We start from the raw sequence: 17,251 nt of genomic DNA on the forward strand, positions 1-17,251 counted from the left end.
TGTGTGTGTGTGTGTGTTTTCCCGTCTGTTGCTAATAAGCAACTGTGAAAATGTGTTCCCCAATCGCTTTTGTTTTGAAATTGACAGAGGGACAGCAGCACTTCCCTACTTTCGCTTTCTCCCTCCCGTCCGTTTTCCTTTTGATGGCACTTCCCTGCTTGGAAACAAGAGATTAGTGTTGTCTGCCCTAAGCTCCGCCTGCTGTGCCTCTCCCACTTTCAGAGACAGCAGCGCTGGGGCTGAGTGTGTGTGTGTGTGTGTGTGTGTGTTACTTCGGGGGAAAATAGAAGTAGCCGCCATATGCTTAGGGTTTTTGTTTTTTTTTGTGGTGTGACATTGGACTGAAGTTCTCTTTGTACAGAGACTGGACAGCCATCTCCATGGGAAGCTCTCACTTACTAAACAAGGGCTTGCCTCTAGGTAACGATTTCACTGTCTATTTTGTTCAGATTTCCTCGGCGAGATTGCTTTAAAGAGGCATCGATGTGTGTGTGGACATAAAGGCTGGCTCTGCTTCTTCCCCTCCCATCCCCCTCCCTTCGCTGCCTGCTCGCTTTGTGTGCGTGAGTGATTCTTTTTTTGTTATCTAGACTTGTTAACGAATAGACGGTTATTTGTAATGAGAGGTGCGGATGGCCAGACATTGTCTGTCGAGCAACTTTGCCTAGTAACTGCTGGAATCGAGAGATTAAAAAAAAAAATCTAAACAGCAGACTCGGTGAAGCCTAGTTAAGGGACTCGAACTTGGCTGTTGATCTGTTTCACCCTTAGGAAACAAAAGTCTGTGCTAAAATAGCCTTAAATCCGTATCCATGATTTTAATTCCCCCCACCCTCAGAGATTAAACAGTGGCTTGGCTTTTAACTGCAGTAAAATGCAGGGAAAATGCCGTGTAGAAAAAGCTGTGCTAATTTTTCAATAAACAGGAAGTTAAAAGCATTTTATTACTCTTAAAAGAAAAAAAAAACTGTTTAAGGCCTGAATGTTGAAATGACTTTGCTAAGTGTGAGGACAGGGTATTTATTTGTAAGGTAAGGCTTTCCTCTCAAATTTGAGTTCCTTTTAAAAAAAATAAAATAAAAATGCTAGCAGAGGCATTTATGGCTTGCTGCTGCTGTTGAGGGTAGAGACAGATCATATGCATGGGGTGATGGTACAGTATTAGCCTCAAATTGCCTGCTTAAAATTTTTCTGTTAATCTGAGAACTGTTATGTGCTGTTTAAAGCAGCAACAACAAATATAGAATCTAACAGCGAGTGATCCCCAAAGAGAAAGCTATAGAGCCAAAATGATAACTTCATTTGCTGTGTAGATCTGATTGTCTATTGTGGTTTTTTTTTAATATTTTTAAAATCAGCTGGCTGCCTTTGCACTCTTGATAGTGAAGCAGACTGTATGTGGCCTGAGACATTACCAGTAGTACTTTTTAGAAAATTTCACTTGTTGTGGCTTAAATTCAATAATTGAACGTCAGTGTATATTTTAACAGCTCTTGCCCTTATTAAGAAGAATGTTTTGCTTTTAGTCCTTGGTGGAACAGCCACGAGGTAATCACCCTTTTAGCCTCATTTAAATTAATGGGGCTTAATAGGACTGTAGTGAATGTGTACTTCTTTTTCAGTGAATTAAAACGAATTACAGTATTTGGGATGTATGTGTGTGATTCTAATGCATCACAGAGATTCCTTTCCCTGGATCTCAGAAAATGTAAGTATGTTTATTTAGCATTCTAATCTCTTTGCAAGCAGTCAGGCCCATGTATTTTAATACTTCAATCTCATTATTATATTCCTGCAGAAGGGGAACCAGAAAACACTAATAAACACAAGTCATATAAATCATTGCTGCTTTAGATGGAAAGATCAGCTTATTAAATGTGTCTGCTGAATATCTTAGCTTACCTAGTAAAAAATAAAAGCAGAATAAAATAAACTGAATATGGAGAAAATTACACTGGTAGAGAGAATATTTTCACAATATACCTGCTTGTTCTGTATTTTTGGTCTAATTTAGTGGCATATTTGTGTCGTAACATAAACCACCTCATAGTATCTGCGTAAAATTAGTAACACTAACTGCTAACTTTTCTTTGTAGTAATTATGCTTTTTATTGACCTCCACCCCCTCATGGCAACAAAATTACACCAGTTTATTTTTGATATTTTTAAATATAATCTAAATATTATACAATTTGTTACTTTGGCCATCCAGACGGAAGCTACCTCTTTGCAGATAACGTGTGTATGTGTGTGTGTATATATATAATCATAAAGTCAGGGAGCCAAAACCTTTTCTAATTTATACTGGTGTAAATCTGGAGTGACTCCAATAAAATTAATAGAATTACATTGCATTTCTATTGGTGGAACAAAAAGCATAATTTGGCCTAATGTATGGAGTCTGTTGTCTGTACCTCTTTTAATAAAATCCTGTGACTCTTTACAGTAGCTCAGGTGACCTCTGTTTTGATAAATGAATTAGCAGATAAATTAATCCTAAAATATATAGTCACACTTACTAGCGTAATTCATTTTCTGAAGCTACTATTTTGAAAAAAACTATTTGTGTATTTTTAAATTCAATCTTGTGGTATGTAGATTGGGATAACTGCAGCTTTCAAACATCCAGTGTGCATGCAAATGTGTTTCTTATAGGGAGTGTTAGAGCTGTTGGAGATGTGACGTGCCATATGTGCTGTGATACCTGAGTTATTGTTAATGTGACAAATTAAATTCAGAATGTCCTTACATATGTCAGTTTGACTGTTACCCTTTTTAAAAAAAACGAAACAAAACAACTTTGGTCTGTGAGTAAACGTCGCTATTCCCTGTTCAGAATGTGATGCTTTAATATCCTAATCTGTATTTCTTAGTGTTATAGTTTTATTTGTAATGTGAACACAACAGTCACAGTATTTAGCTCAAATCTCATTAAAGAGATTAGAATTAGGCTGCCACCATAATGTTATCATATGGAGACTGTATCATGCATTCCAACATTCTTAAACGTGGTTTCAATCCATCTCTGTCAACTAAGAACATCTACAGCAATTAGATAATTAGCCAGGATTGTACCCTTTGGGAAAACTCCAGTGTTTTCCTAAAATGTATGTTTTATATGACTGTTAGGGAATGAAATATTATTAGGTTGTTAATTAGATATTTTGAATGACCACTGAGCATATGATAAGACATTGACTTCAGTTGTATTTAAGAAAAGACACACACAGATTGGTTGGTCTTTCTTTCTTCTATAAAATACCACTATTCCCTGTTCATTCAAAATCATCTGAATATTTTGGGCTTCAGTTGCTAGTTTCCATTTTGTCTTTCTTACCCACTATTAATTTGTAATAGCCTCATTTCTTTAAGGAACTCTGGGTGGATGACAATTAGAGACTTGGATTCAAGAGCAATATTAGGGGCTCTTGCTTCTCAGGCCAGCTAGGAACATTGATGAGGTGATACTCATGTCTCTGGGCTACAGCGTGTGTCAGGCTTTCAAATCCCGTAGCAACATTGCAGTTTCATCTAAGGCTGCCTAACTGCCTGGCCCCTGTAATTATTTATTTAATGAGAAAGTCGGGATGGAGTGACTTTGAATAAAAGGTGGCCTAGAATGAAAGGTTAGGATAAAAATGATAGGACAGATCTCTTTCTCTTTATCTTCCTGCTATACACTCACGCACGCAGTCTATTAACTAAATTCATACTGTAGAGATGAGGGTGTCTGGAGCATACATCACTGAGGGATAGGAGGAAATTCATGGTTATTTTCATATTCCTCCTCTCTCTTACCAACTCAAAAACAGAGATGGCAATTTAAGCTGATTTTTGTGTGTAGTTCCACTAGAAATGTGTAGCAGAAATTCTTTACGTATCATTATAAAACCAGCCGTTTTCAGATTGTCAAAACATAAATATAAACTGTCTCCTACTAACATAATTAGCAATTTAAAGTAACATTAGGACACTAGAGATTGAGTTGTGGCTTTTTTTGTTTTTTTTAAGCTCTAGAAGTAATATTTTCAGCTAAATTTTTTTCATCCCCCTTTGAGTGACTAATGTACAGGGAGTGGGGTTAGGATTCCATTACCATCTGAGTTTCTCCTGGCTTAAAGTGATGTACAACATTGTGATGGCAGCATCTGATGGTAGCAAAACTAAGAAAATCTCTAACTATGAGCAGATTGGAGGCTAGAGCTTGTTCTGAGCCCCTAGATTTAACACTTTGCTTAGGGGTTTGTAAAGATTGGAGGCCACAATTTTTGGTACTGCTTTACTGCACTTAATTTGGCCAAACCACTTTTGAGCCTCCCTAATTCTGGTCCTGGCCAGGGGCCTGCCCAATCCCCAGCACAATTTAAAACAGCCCCAGGGCTCCTCTAATTTGCACTGTCTTCTGACTGCCCTCTATGAGCTGTGACTCTGGCCATGTCTACATCTAAAGTTTTGCAGCGCTGGTTGTTACAGCTGTATTAGTACAGCTGTATAGGGCCAGCGCTGCAGAGTGGCCACACTTACAGCAACCAGCGCTGCAAGTGGTGTTAGATGTGGCCACACTGCAGCGCTGTTGGGCGGCTTCAAGGGGGGTTCCGGGAACGCGAGAGCAAACCGGGAAAGGAGACCAGCTTCGCCGCGGTTTGCTCTCGCGTTCCGCGAACCCCCCTGCAAACCGCAGGGAAGGAGACCTGCTTGCTCGGCGGTTCGGGGAACGCGAGAGCAAACCGGGAAAGGAGACCCGCTTCGCCGCGGTTTGCTCTCTCGTTCCCGGAGCCACCCAGCAAACCGCAGGGAAGGAGACCTGCTTGCTCGGGGCTCCGGGAACGAGAGAGCAAACCGGGAAAGGAGACCCGCTTCGCCGCGGTTTGCTCTCTCGTTCCCGGAGCCACCCAGCAAACCGCAGGGAAGGAGACCTGCTTGCTCGGGGCTCCGGGAACGAGAGAGCAAACCGGGAAAGGAGACCCGCTTCGCCGCGGTTTGCTCTCTCGTTCCCGGAGCCACCCAGCAAACCGCAGGGAAGGAGACCTGCTTGCTCGGGGCTCCGGGAACGAGAGAGCAAACCGGGAAAGGAGACCCGCTTCGCCGCGGTTTGCTCTCTCGTTCCCGGAGCCACCCAGCAAACCGCAGGGAAGGAGACCTGCTTGCTCGGGGCTCCGGGAACGAGAGAGCAAACCGGGAAAGGAGACCCGCTTCGCCGCGGTTTGCTCTCTCGTTCCCGGAGCCACCCAGCAAACCGCAGGGAAGGAGACCTGCTTGCTCTGGGCTCTGGGAACGAGAGAGCAAACCGGGAAAGGAGACCCGCTTCGCCGCGGTTTGCTCTCGCGTTCCCGGAGCCACCCAGCAAACCGCAGGGAAGGAGACCTGCTTGCTCTGGGCTCCGGGAACGAGAGAGCAAACCGGGAAAGGAGACCAGCTTGATTACCAGAGGCTTCCTCCTTCCACGGAGGTCAAGAAAAGCGCTGGTAAGTGTCTACATTGGATTACCAGCGCTGGATCACCAGCGCTGGATCCTCTACACCCGAGACAAAACGGGAGTACGGCCAGCGCTGCAAACAGGGAGTTGCAGCGCTGGTGGTGCCCTGCAGATGTGTACACCTTCAAAGTTGCAGTGCTGTAACTCCCTCACCAGTGCTGCAACTTTCTGATGTAGACAAGCCCTCTGTCAGAGAATAGCTGGAGTTAACTGTGCTTTGGCCATACTCCCTCCTGCCCGAGCCCACCCTATCCATCCTGGTCCAGGTGAGAATTTACATAGAGATGTTAAATTAGCCTCTGCAAATGGAGTATTCTGGAGGGGCAGATTAAGCCCTCTTTGTGCCACTGGACCAAAAAGGGGTCTAAATCAAGACCTTTCCCTAGGTATGATGAAGTTATTGCTACAATAACCAGCATCTGCGAAAAAGGTGACTGTTGTTTTAAAGAAATACGATAACTAGTAAGGTAAAGAAATGAAAATCTATATACATCCCTTTTTATAATAAGAAACCTACTACATTTTCCCAAGAATGTATGTAAAATGAAAAATTTAACTGTTTTTGATGTGTGAAACATAAATTTGTTTGCTAAAATAGAGCAATACTTTGAGGAAAACCTCATTTGTCTCCCTTCAAGATTTTTAGTATCTTACCTGAAACGATCATGTTTCCTATATAATTCCAATTGGCAATTATCCAGTTAGCATCTAATAGATATAATTGGGGTTTCTAATTTTGTATACAACACTTCCCATATTTTGATGCACATTTCTGATACTTAAGGAAAATTTTTAATGCCTTGAGCAAGCACTGGCATAAAATAAAAGATACCCAATTAGACCTCTTCAGGAGAAGATGGAAATATTTACTTTGTTTACTTGTGATCCCTCTCCTCCTAGACTTTGGAGTCTTAAATCCAGTCATCCTTAGCTAGGAAGATGGTGACTATGATGTGGGGCATGAAGGTCAGAAGTTTGTAAAAAGCAAGATTGCCAGGACTATGAGACATAGGGGGAAGCTAAAGAAAACAAATTAAATATTCAATACTTAATCTAAATGTTTTTGGTAAAAAAATGAGATTAACATTGACTGAGAGCACTGACATTTACAATGGTTTTAAACTCGATATTTTTTCAAAGGAAGCTTTTACTTCTGTAATACATGGGATGTGGGAGTTATTTTTTTAGTGTTTAAATATAAGTTAAGTCGTGTGGTTCTATAATTGTATTTGATTTTAGATATTTTATGGAATGGGTTGTATTCTTATAAAATAGCTGTATGCACAGGTCACTCAGTGTCCCTTGTCAGTACCCAAATCACTTTCAACTTGTTATATTCCCCCCCTGGCAAAGTTACGTAAGTGTGGAATGAAGGTTGTTCATGCTTTCTGACTCTGCGCCTCTCACAGAATTCATTCTGAGAATAGTCATTTATTAGTATTTGTTCATGTCTTTTATGTGTGGGTTCTGATGTGAAAATATGAAATGCACAAAATTCCTTGCTTTACTGAGTCAGGATTTGCAGTTCCTGTTCCCAGTACAGTTTTTGTTGTTGTGGGCTTTACAGGAACAGGCTTCCTAAAGAGCCCCAATAGTTATTTAAAGATTCTGGGCAAACTGTAGTATTTGTACGTGGCCCTGTCGTGTGGTGGTGCATGATTGTACAGCACTCTGGAAGGAGATCGTGGAGGCATTGTGCCTAATTCAGGACGCTGCCACATGAGCAGGATCACTGTTCGGAAAGGGAGGTGCACCTTCCATTACGCTCTGCATTAGGCCAGCTCAGGCATGGCTTCCCCTTTAGAAGAGGATAGTGTCAATGGTTATGTTAAGGCTGCATGGGCTCCCTAAGTGTAAGCACTAGTCTGCCTAGGCATATGAAGCAGGCACAAAGAAGCAAGGGTGCTTGCAATCTCTTCCCCACGTGGCATGTGTGCACAGAGGCTGTGCATAATCTTGCCCTGTAGTTGGAGGGGAAAATACAGCAAACAAGTAGTGGCCTATCTGGTAACCACTGCACACACTGTCTGGTGTGCAGGGCAGATAATAAGCCAGGTGGGGCCAGGCCCAGGAGAGAAGCAGCTGTGCAGGAAGTTTCCATCCCCTGCTATATGTAGCCACTTTTCCCCACTCTGCAAAATGTCCCTGTGGCCCATGAGTGAGCCAGAGTTTGAACAAATGAACCAGGGGGGAGCTCCACTAAAAAGGATATTCTCCTGCCAGATTGTGGCTCATCTACAGGAGAATTTGCCGAAAGAGAACGCTGCCTGAGGCAGCATTTCCTTGCATTGCACTTTGTGTGACTCCCGTTAGAGTCACAGGGTGCAGCTAGGGGCGGCAGCCAGTGGCAGCATTGCTATTGGTCCAAATCCAAATGTCCTTACTTAGTTTGAAATCACACTGTTCCCAGGCAAAATTCCTGTTGGCTTCCATGGGAGTTTTGCCTGAATATGAACTTTTAGAATTGGCCTGATATTTGCAATAGGAGTGGTACAAAAATACCTTTGTGTCTTTATACGTTCACAGGGCAACAACCTCAAAATGAAAAAAGAAAATGTCTCCCACCTGTAACTGTAGTGTATAGCACTTCATCAGACTTACCAGATGAGTCATGTTTCATTAAATGTGTGGCCTTGTTCGGTATGTAGCGGTAATCTTTGCAGAGTCATGCAGGACAAAAGTGTTTAGTAGAGATAACTACAAGCCAGTCACCAAACTCTTAAACTGATCTTTAAATGTTTTTTTTTCTTTCTCTTTAATGTGTTGTACCAGATATGTTAAACTGTTCATTTTCACCCAGATAATGAGCATTTTCACATTTGTGGTCTACTGAACATCTTAATCTGTAAAAAGCGACAGTCCTGTGGCACCTTATAGACTAACAGAACGTCTTAATGTGCGTCTTGTACTTTGCTGAATAGTATTAACGTGTATCACGGTTTTTCTCATGTTGATTTTTCCTGTTCTTAAAATGAGCAGGATTGAAAGAAATTATTTCACTGGTTGACAACAGTTTGATGTTGCATGTGTGCATTCCTGTGCTGGTTGGAATATGCTAGCTGCATTATTCTCCCTCTTACCAAAATGCTTTCTGGATGAGACGTAAAATTAAGATCTTGGCCAAAGATCCCATGGCATATTTTGTTTGGCATGTTAGTCTTGGCTAAATTCTGACTCCTGCAATTATATTCTGCCAATCTAAAATTACCCCTTAAGATAGTCTTCACTGTCTGCCCTAAACTGTTTTACAGTGAGCTCTGTTTCACTCCTATAGCTATGTTTTACTGGTGTTTGAAGCAATTTTGTGTATTTGTTTCTAATTTGCTCTGGGATTCTTCAGAAACATCAAGTATTATTCTGTAATCTAGTGTCTTTAAAAATATTTTATATGTTTTCAAAATGTTTTTATAAAAACTGGTGGCCCAAAGCCTAGGATCCTAATGTTTTCGGAAACTTATATGCTAAAGGGCATATTCTCCCCTCTGTGCTCATGCATAATTAATATTACTGTAACTTTTGTTCATTGGCTCCATGAGGGGATTCTCAATGATTCTCCACCCCCCTCTGCAGCTTTGCTGTTTTGAAGTTCATCTGAGTGTTAAATTTTGGGACAGTTTTCCATTTAGAATCCTCTCCTATTCTTCCCCTAATACTTATGTAGCTTCTGAAGCCTCCCTTTGCTGAGCTTCATAGTCAGTAGTTTGGCTCCTAAAACACCATTGTTGCTTGTCCTGTGCTGTCTTTGAACGTGATGCAACTAGATAGCAAATTTTATTATGTGCAAAAGCAACATCTACGAAAATAACCTTTTAGCTGGGCAGAGCAGAATATATGAGAGACCCCACTGTCTAGATAAAAAGAATGTGTTGCTTTTTTTTTGAATGCTTGCGGGAGGAGGCTCACAATAGAGGCTCTATTGTGCTGTTAGTACTGTGAGTACAGGAAATCACAAATTAGCTATGACGAAGGTACTGCAGGGGAGTTTTAGTTTCCCACAGTATTAAAATTTTTTTGAAACTTTCATAATAGGTTGCTGTTCGCTGTTGATAGTGTGTGTTGTTTATCCTTGTTAGTCCTCTGACCAGACCCTCTCTCACCATCTCTTTGTTCAAGGGGTGTATGTTTGCTTCCCTTATATCCAGGTGGAGTTCCTTTTAGCGCTAAATATTATCTTTTCTTCTACACCAGCCACACACACGCGCACACACACCATTTTTAACCCACTCCATCACGTGATCATCTTGCAGCCATCCAAGATGTAAACCCTAGCTGCTTGCTCTGTCCATTCAGTTGACAGAGCTGCTTGACAAGCCTGGGTATTGGCCTTGGTGAGCCAGTGAAGAGCAGTCACATCTTCACCTTTCCTAGCAGACTTTGAGCCTGATTCTGTGAGATGCTGAGTGCCTTCCACTCCCAATGATGTCACTGAGAATTGAGGGCACTTAGCACCACACAGGAACAGACGTGCTAAGTTATCCCAGGTGTAACTCCATTGATTATGAATTTGGCTCACTACCTGTGGACTGAGGAACTGGTCCCTCATTTAGGTATAGAATTTAGGATCATATAGAGACTCCTAAACCACTGGTCTGGGTTTCTTATATACACAAATAATATAAACATTGCAGTGCACTGTAAATGGACAGCTGGAAAGGATTAGTGCCTAAAATACTGTGAACATCATACAGCTTCACTTTTGGTTTAATAACGTTGTGAGTGTCATCTCTCTTGGCCTGCTTTAAGCCTCTTAATCTGTCTGTTTCTGAACACACTGAGCTGGATGGCTCTGTTAGGAAAGGTGTTTTGCTTGTTGAAAGGGGGACAGTATTCTTTTGTGTTCACTAAATGGAAGGAAGGAAGAAAGAAGCACATAATACAGGTAAAAGATTTTTTGTGGGCAATGTAAAGTATGTACAGTATTAATTAAATCTGTACCACTACCTGTGCTAGTATTACTTAAATATACTGTCATTCTTTTGGGATGAATTTTTTATCCAGAAATAGGGTTTTAAGTTAGCATAATTGGCTTCTTCTCAAATGTACATTTGAAAATATTTCAAATGCAGTATTAAGTCCTGATTATTTTTTTCTGTGATCAGTAAATGAGTAGCTCTAGTCAAGTGTTGACAGTCTCAGCCCAGGTCTAAGGCCTTGTGTACATGAAAAGGCTGCACTTATTTAACTTAAGGGATGATTTCAAACTGTTGTAGTTAATCTAGTGTGAACGCCTGTGTTGACTTTTATTTCTGTTTAAACCAGACTTAAATCAATTTACCTTAAATTGATTCGAATCTGTCTAAGCTAAACCAAAATCAACCACTCTTGAAACCAAAGTAAGTATACCCGCACAGGAGGTTGCACCAGCTTAAGTAAAACAAGATTAACATATTTAATGTTTAACTGGTACATCTTTCATGTGTAGACAAGACCTAAGGTGATTACTTCTTTTTATTGACTAACTTATACACCCCTCTCTCCACTCAGCCAAAATCAGGCCTTCAGTTTCTTGGGGTTGGGCTGCCTGAGACTTCCTCCTTGTGATTTTGTTATTGTTGTCCGTCGTGACTGAAGATAAAATTGACGATGGTATTATGTCTTGTGAACACAATTGTGTCTAAGTAGGCTGAGGCATGAGTGACAGTCCTTTCTGCATTGAGCACATGTGTAGCTTGATATTGAGGAAGGGATTACAGCCTGTGCCCACTGAATCTCCCCAGGTTTACAACTTCAGCCTCTGTGAAGATCCATATGGTGATTATTCTCGAGCTGAGTACAGTAACTCCTCGCTTAACGTTGTAATTATTATGTTCCTGAAAAATGCTACTTTAAGTGAAATGATGTTAAGTGAATCCAATTTCCCCATAAGAATGAATGTAAATGGAAGGAGGGGGCGGGGGGCGGTGTTAGGTTTTTGCCACATAGTACTGTACTATAGTTGGAAGGTGCCCCTGCCTTACCCCACACAGGTACAACCCACTGGCACTGGAGACAATTAGGCAGGCAAGGAGGCTGAAGGTACTGTAGGCTAGGAGAAGCACGTTGCACAGCAGCAGCTTCCCAAAATCTGCAAGCACCAGGGGCAGGGGGCTCAACGCTCCGCCCACCCCTTCCCTCAAGCCCCCACCCTTAACCTGCCTATTCTCCCCCCCCCCGACTTACTCCTGCCCGCAGCAATCAGCTGGCTTGTGGCGTTCAGGGGGCAGGAAGGAGGGAGGAGGAGTGAGGACACATGCATGCAGGCTCCCCCTCCCTCTCCTGTCTCCTGCCCAGGGCAATCAGCTGATTTGCAGCATTCAAGAGGAAGGGGAGGAAGGGGCAGCCTATGTGCCGAGTCCTCGCTCCTCCCTTCTGAACACTACAAGCCAGCTGATTGCTGCCGGTGGGGATGGGAGGGGAGGCGCTGATCCGTGGGGTCGGCTGGCAGGCGGGAGGTGCTTTCGGGGGGATGTAGGGGAGCTGATAGGGGGCTGCCAGCTGTGGACAAAGCAGGCAGCCAAACAACTTATCGCAAAGCATTGCACAACTTTAAATGGAGCATGTTTGTAATTGAGCAGGGGCGTTAGATCAAAACAACGTTAAGCAAGAGGACGTTAAGTGGGGAGTTACTGTAACCCCATTGACTGTTTCTCACCAGCGTGATCTGTCTGTTCTTGATGACTTCCAGTTGTCATCATCAATGTTGCATGCTTCAGTGTTGCCCTGAAGCACTTCTTTTGGCTGCATCAGATATGGTTGCTCACTTTCAGTTCACCATACAGCAACTGCTTTGGCATGGTGTCATCCACTCTCAACACATGACCAACCCAGTCTAACTGTGAAACATGAGCATAGCTTCAATCCCTGTGAAATGTGCTGTGATATACTGCCACAACTGATATCAGTGGTGGTGTTGCTAGATTCCCCTGGATGCAGTACAAAGCTGGCAGGGTGTTCTCTGTGTGAACTCTGGGGTTCTGGAATATCTCTTGAGCACTGTCTGAAATAGCCACATTTGCTGACTTTCTGGAAATTATTTATGTTTGTGTGTTACCAGGTCACCTAGGAGCCCTAGTCATGGACCAGATAGCATTATGCTAGGAGCTGTACAAACACTGAACAAAAAGACAGTCTGTGCTCAAATGAGCTTACAATCTATGATGAGCCAAAAGACAACAGATAGATACAGGCAGATGGAGGAGTACAAAGAAAATGGAGACAATATTGGTGACAGGACAACAGTTAGGTTGCTGGTGTAAAGTTTTTTGTAGGTATCATGGCCAAAGAGAGTTTTGAGGAGGGATTTGAAGGTGGATAGTGAGGTGGAGTGCTTCATGGCTCTTTCTTTTGGCCTGCCATTGATGAGAGATGTGGTGGTGGGGGGGAAGGTAGTGTTGGCAAACAAATTGCGGATGATTGTATTTAGAACGGCTGCCTAGTAGAGGGGGTGAACTAATTGAAATTTGTATCTGATTTTTGTGCTCAGAGCCTGCGTATGACTGTGTGTTTTGTTTTTTTTTTAAAGCAGCAAGGAGTCCTGTGTCACCTTGTAGACTAACAGACGTATTGGAGCATGAGCTTTCGTGGGTGAATACCCACTTTGTCGGATGCATCTGACGAAGTGGGTATTCACCCACGAAAGCTCATGCTCTAATACGTCTGTTAGTCTATAAGGTGCCACAGGACTCCTTGCTGCTTTTAGAGATCCAGACTAACACGGCTACCCCTCTTTTTTTTTTTTTAATCTAAATTAATATAAAATAATTACAGTTCGCAAAAAGTGAGGCTGTGGTCTGACCTAATAGTTATGCTGTAGTTTGGATGGCGCATTCTGTTCTAAACAATATATACACACACAAGGCAAACTGAAAACATGCTCTCTACCATTATAGTGCCGTCTCTTTAAATTTTGGTGGTAAGATCTTTATGTTCAAACCAGGAAGTAGAACCTCATCAGTTAAGCTGCCAAGACAAATATGCAAGGGAACCAACAAGTGAATGGTAAAGTTACCAGACTGCACTACAGCCCTGTTTTGCTAGTTCTGAGTACTCTTAAGCCGGCTGAGATGCAAAAATTTGGACAGGAGACATGCTAATTTTACTCAACAGTTGAACTCTGGAGCGAAAGAAAGGAACATAATTTCTCGTAGTGTGTGTGCACACATTGTATGAGCATTCAAGACTTTGAGATGACTATTAAGTAAAGAGAGCTACTGTATCAGTACCAGAAGGAAAATAGCCAGAGAAATAGCTTCTGTATAAAAAGGGGAGGGGGATTTAGTTTTAGGATTTTCTCCATTCCACACAGCTCCTGCATCTGGCTTCCTCCTATGCTTTGCTTCTTGCAGAGGGGCACATGAAGGCCAATTTAGGAATCGGATCTGTAACAGGACACAATTCCCTCTCATTGATCGCATGACAGAACACAGAGAAAAACATCAGGCTTCCAACGGGAGCTTTTTTGTCACACCCTTTATCAGATCTGTGTCATGGCACAGTATCTGGTAGCTGAAATCAAGAAGAAGATTCTCTTTTTTGAAAAAAGAACAAGAGTACTTGTGGCACCTGAGAGACTAACAAATTTATTTCAGCGTGAGCTTTTGTGAGCTACAGCTCACTTCTTCAGATGCATCAGAAGAAGTGAGCTGTAGCTCACGAAAGCTCACGCTGAAATAAATTTGTTAGTCTCTCAGGTGCCACAAGTACTCTTGTTCTTTTTGCGGATACAGACTAACATGGCTGCTACTCTGAAACCTCTCTTTTTTGAATGTTGTTTACTACTCAGATTGTCCAGTACATGCTGCTATTAATGGCAGAAGCATCACTACTAAACCAGTACTGTTTTTTTCATAGGCTATAATGGTTTTGTGAAGCAGAATAAAATCTTTTCGGTAATAGCTTGAGACCATTTAATTTATTTTAATACAGCACACTTGGTCATCCGGTTACCTCTGTGCCATAAACAAATGATTCAAGTCCCAAATAAAATCTCCAGTGTATACCTAATGCTGAAATTGTAGTGCAAATAATTGGAGAATACCAGAAACTCAGATGATTTGTCATTTGGCTAAAATATTGCAACTGAAGTTCTTTATATCGTCATCTGGAGGTTGGCCAGTAGAAAGTGAGAGCTTCCACAATACCTTTTCTATGTGATATCGTCCGTATGCTGGCCAACATTCTTTCTTTCAGTTATACAAATAGATTCTTCTATCAAAGGCTCTTTGAGAATTATTGCTGAACGTATAATTGTGCTGTTTGTCTTCCCAGTTACTGCACAGTTGACATTCCTTATTTCTTTAGTGTGTGGTATTTATCTGTAAAGATTATGGAACTTTTATATCTGTCAGTGGTTCAGACCCTGCCCAAAGTGATACCGAGTGAAAAAACAATATAGTCTGCTGATTGTTTGAAGTACCATGTGATATGAGTTGGTTAGTGCTGTCAGTCAGAAGCCAAGTAGATAGGTGTCTTTATGACAGCAGATTTGGTCTCGAGAAGGAGATTGCTGAGAAGCTGAACTACCTTTACACCTCACTCCCCTGGCACAAGTGGTCCTTTCAGGACACTGTGGAAACATATTGGCAAAGAAGCGTGTAGAGGCTTACCCGGTACTTAATTGCTGCCTGTGCTGTCCCTGTTCTGTACTAAATAATAGACCTGATTTTTTCCAGCACTATCTCAAGTAGTAGATTCGCTTTAAAATATTAATATGTTTAACAGGAAATCAGAAACAAAGTTGTTTTCCATTTCACATTGAACTCTTGGAATAATACTGCACAAATAGATACAATTTTAGGCCCTGACTCTGCAAAGACTTACGCTCATGCTTAACTTTAGCCATGTGAGTAGTACCATTCACTTCAGTAGCACTGCTCAGCATGTATACAATTGAGTATGTGTGGAGGTCTTTGCAAAATCAGGGCCCTAGATAGCAAATTGCTGATTTTATAGGGAGTGTAGTGTACCACCTCACATGATTAGTTTTCATAATTAAAGGGTCAGGCTGTAGGGGTGATGCCACCTCCCAAATTGAAGTGTCATTTTTCAGGTGCCTCCAGCCTCTCAGAGAAGTTTGATTAGTTGGTTATGGACTCATAGTGAATTTCAAACACATGAAGTGGTGAACCTACAGTATGCATCAGTCATCTGGGGCCTGATCCAAAGCCCACTGAGGTTAATAGAAAGACTCCATAATGACTTCAGTCATCTTGGGATCAGGTCTTTGGCACATAGACTTTTTGGCATACATGGACAAACTCTTTCCATGAAAATATTGTTAGAGCCGTTGCTGATAAGGGGAAAGCAAGGAAATGTCATTGGCTAAACAAGTCTACAGCATTCTAAATTACCAGGGGCAAAAAGTCATTTGTAATCCCCTCCCCCAATCTTACATTAAGTATGCATTTTGGGGTAGGACTGTAATTAGTGCCTTCTATCCATTGATTGATTGTGCATAGATGGAAGTAGTAAATGGATTTAAGAATACATTTTATATAAACTTTGAATTCTCATCTGCAATAGGGGTGTGTGTACATTTTAATGTGTATGCGTGCGCACACACACACACACAAACTATCTTTGAGTGTGTTTATAGTAATTTGCTTTGAATTAGTGCCAGCATTTGGAATTTTTTGACACATAATATTCATGCAAAATGCAGACATAAAAATAAAATACAAATACATGCAAAATGCATTAGTGGTGAAGGGAAATCCCAGCTGCCACTTCTACGACTGTAATTTTCCTCCAGTTTTCGATGTAATATCTTTTAATATGTTCTCAAGAACTAAATAGAAAGGGGAGGGGGAGAGTTATTATGCTGCTTAGCTGATAAAAGACATTAAGAGGGCAATAAGACAAATTTGATATTCTGTCTTTACTTTGTGTTCATTTATAATGCAAGTTTTATGGCTCTTTTACTTGGTGGTTTTTATTTATTTATTTCTCTGGGCTGTAAAGACCAAACATTTTGAATCATCTTGCTGTATTGCTTATAAATGTCAGTGTTACCATGAAATTTGCTTCTCTTAGATCTTTGGCATCCATTTCCATTTAACATTGTTTAAAATAACTACAGTTATTTTATATACACTGTATGGTGCTTCTAAATTAAGAGTGAACTTTTAAATTATAATTTTTTCCTTGTAACACCCCAAGTGGTGGTGCTTTTTCACCAACATGCAAACTAAGAACCTATTAATCCATCTACATAAAATAATTTTATAATTCCACATCTTAATTATAATTTTTGAACGTTCTCTCTTCCTTACCTTGGGTAACAGAGAAAAGCTGTGGCTTTTAAATGCTACAGTTTTGTCATCTAATAATTTTTAGACAACTCACAGCAGGCCTACTTTTGCTACACTTAGGGCTTGGCTACACTGGAGAGTTGCAGCGCTGGTGGTGGGTTTACAGCGCTGCAACTTACTCACCGTCCACACTTGCAAGGCACATACAGCGCTGCATCTCCCTGGCTGCAGCGCTGGCTGTACTCCTGCTCTGCCTGGGGAATAACAATTGCAGCGCTGGTGATGCAGCGCTGCTCCGCCAGTGTGGCCACCAAAAGCGCTGTAATTGGCCTCCAGATGTATTCAGACGTATCCCAGAATGCCTGTTCAGCCACTCCCTACAGCGCTGCAAATGCTGCATATGTGGCCACACTGCAGTGCTGGTAGCTGTCAGTGTGGCCACACTGCAGCGCTTTCCCTACACAGCTGTACGAAGACAGCTGTAACTCCTAGCGCTGTACAGCTGCAAGTGTAGCCATACCCTTACTCAGTAGAGTACCAGCTTACT

At 41.7% G+C, this 17,251-nt stretch overlaps 1 protein-coding gene across 6 annotated transcripts in view; it reads left to right on the forward strand.

Annotated features, from left to right (window-relative positions):
- The first annotated feature begins 211 nt into the window (after positions 1 to 211).
- Positions 212 to 17,251, forward strand: part of CTBP1 (C-terminal binding protein 1) — an 84,106-nt gene continuing 67,066 nt past the window's right edge. For 2 of the 6 annotated variants that reach the window (XM_050947831.1, XM_050947829.1), the window contains exon 1: positions 214 to 420. Coding sequence is in view for 4 of the 6 variants with exons in the window: in XM_050947829.1 (XP_050803786.1) it covers positions 381 to 420 (40 nt within the window). In the remaining 2 variants the exon portion in view is untranslated. Of the gene's footprint in view, positions 421 to 1,620; positions 1,709 to 17,251 lie in introns of those variants that run through there. The other 4 variants (XM_050947828.1, XM_050947827.1, XM_050947826.1 and 1 more) reach the window with 4 other exon arrangements.

This window comes from Gopherus flavomarginatus, chromosome 3, assembly GCF_025201925.1.
Source record: "Gopherus flavomarginatus isolate rGopFla2 chromosome 3, rGopFla2.mat.asm, whole genome shotgun sequence".
Taxonomy (NCBI): domain Eukaryota; kingdom Metazoa; phylum Chordata; order Testudines; family Testudinidae; genus Gopherus; species Gopherus flavomarginatus.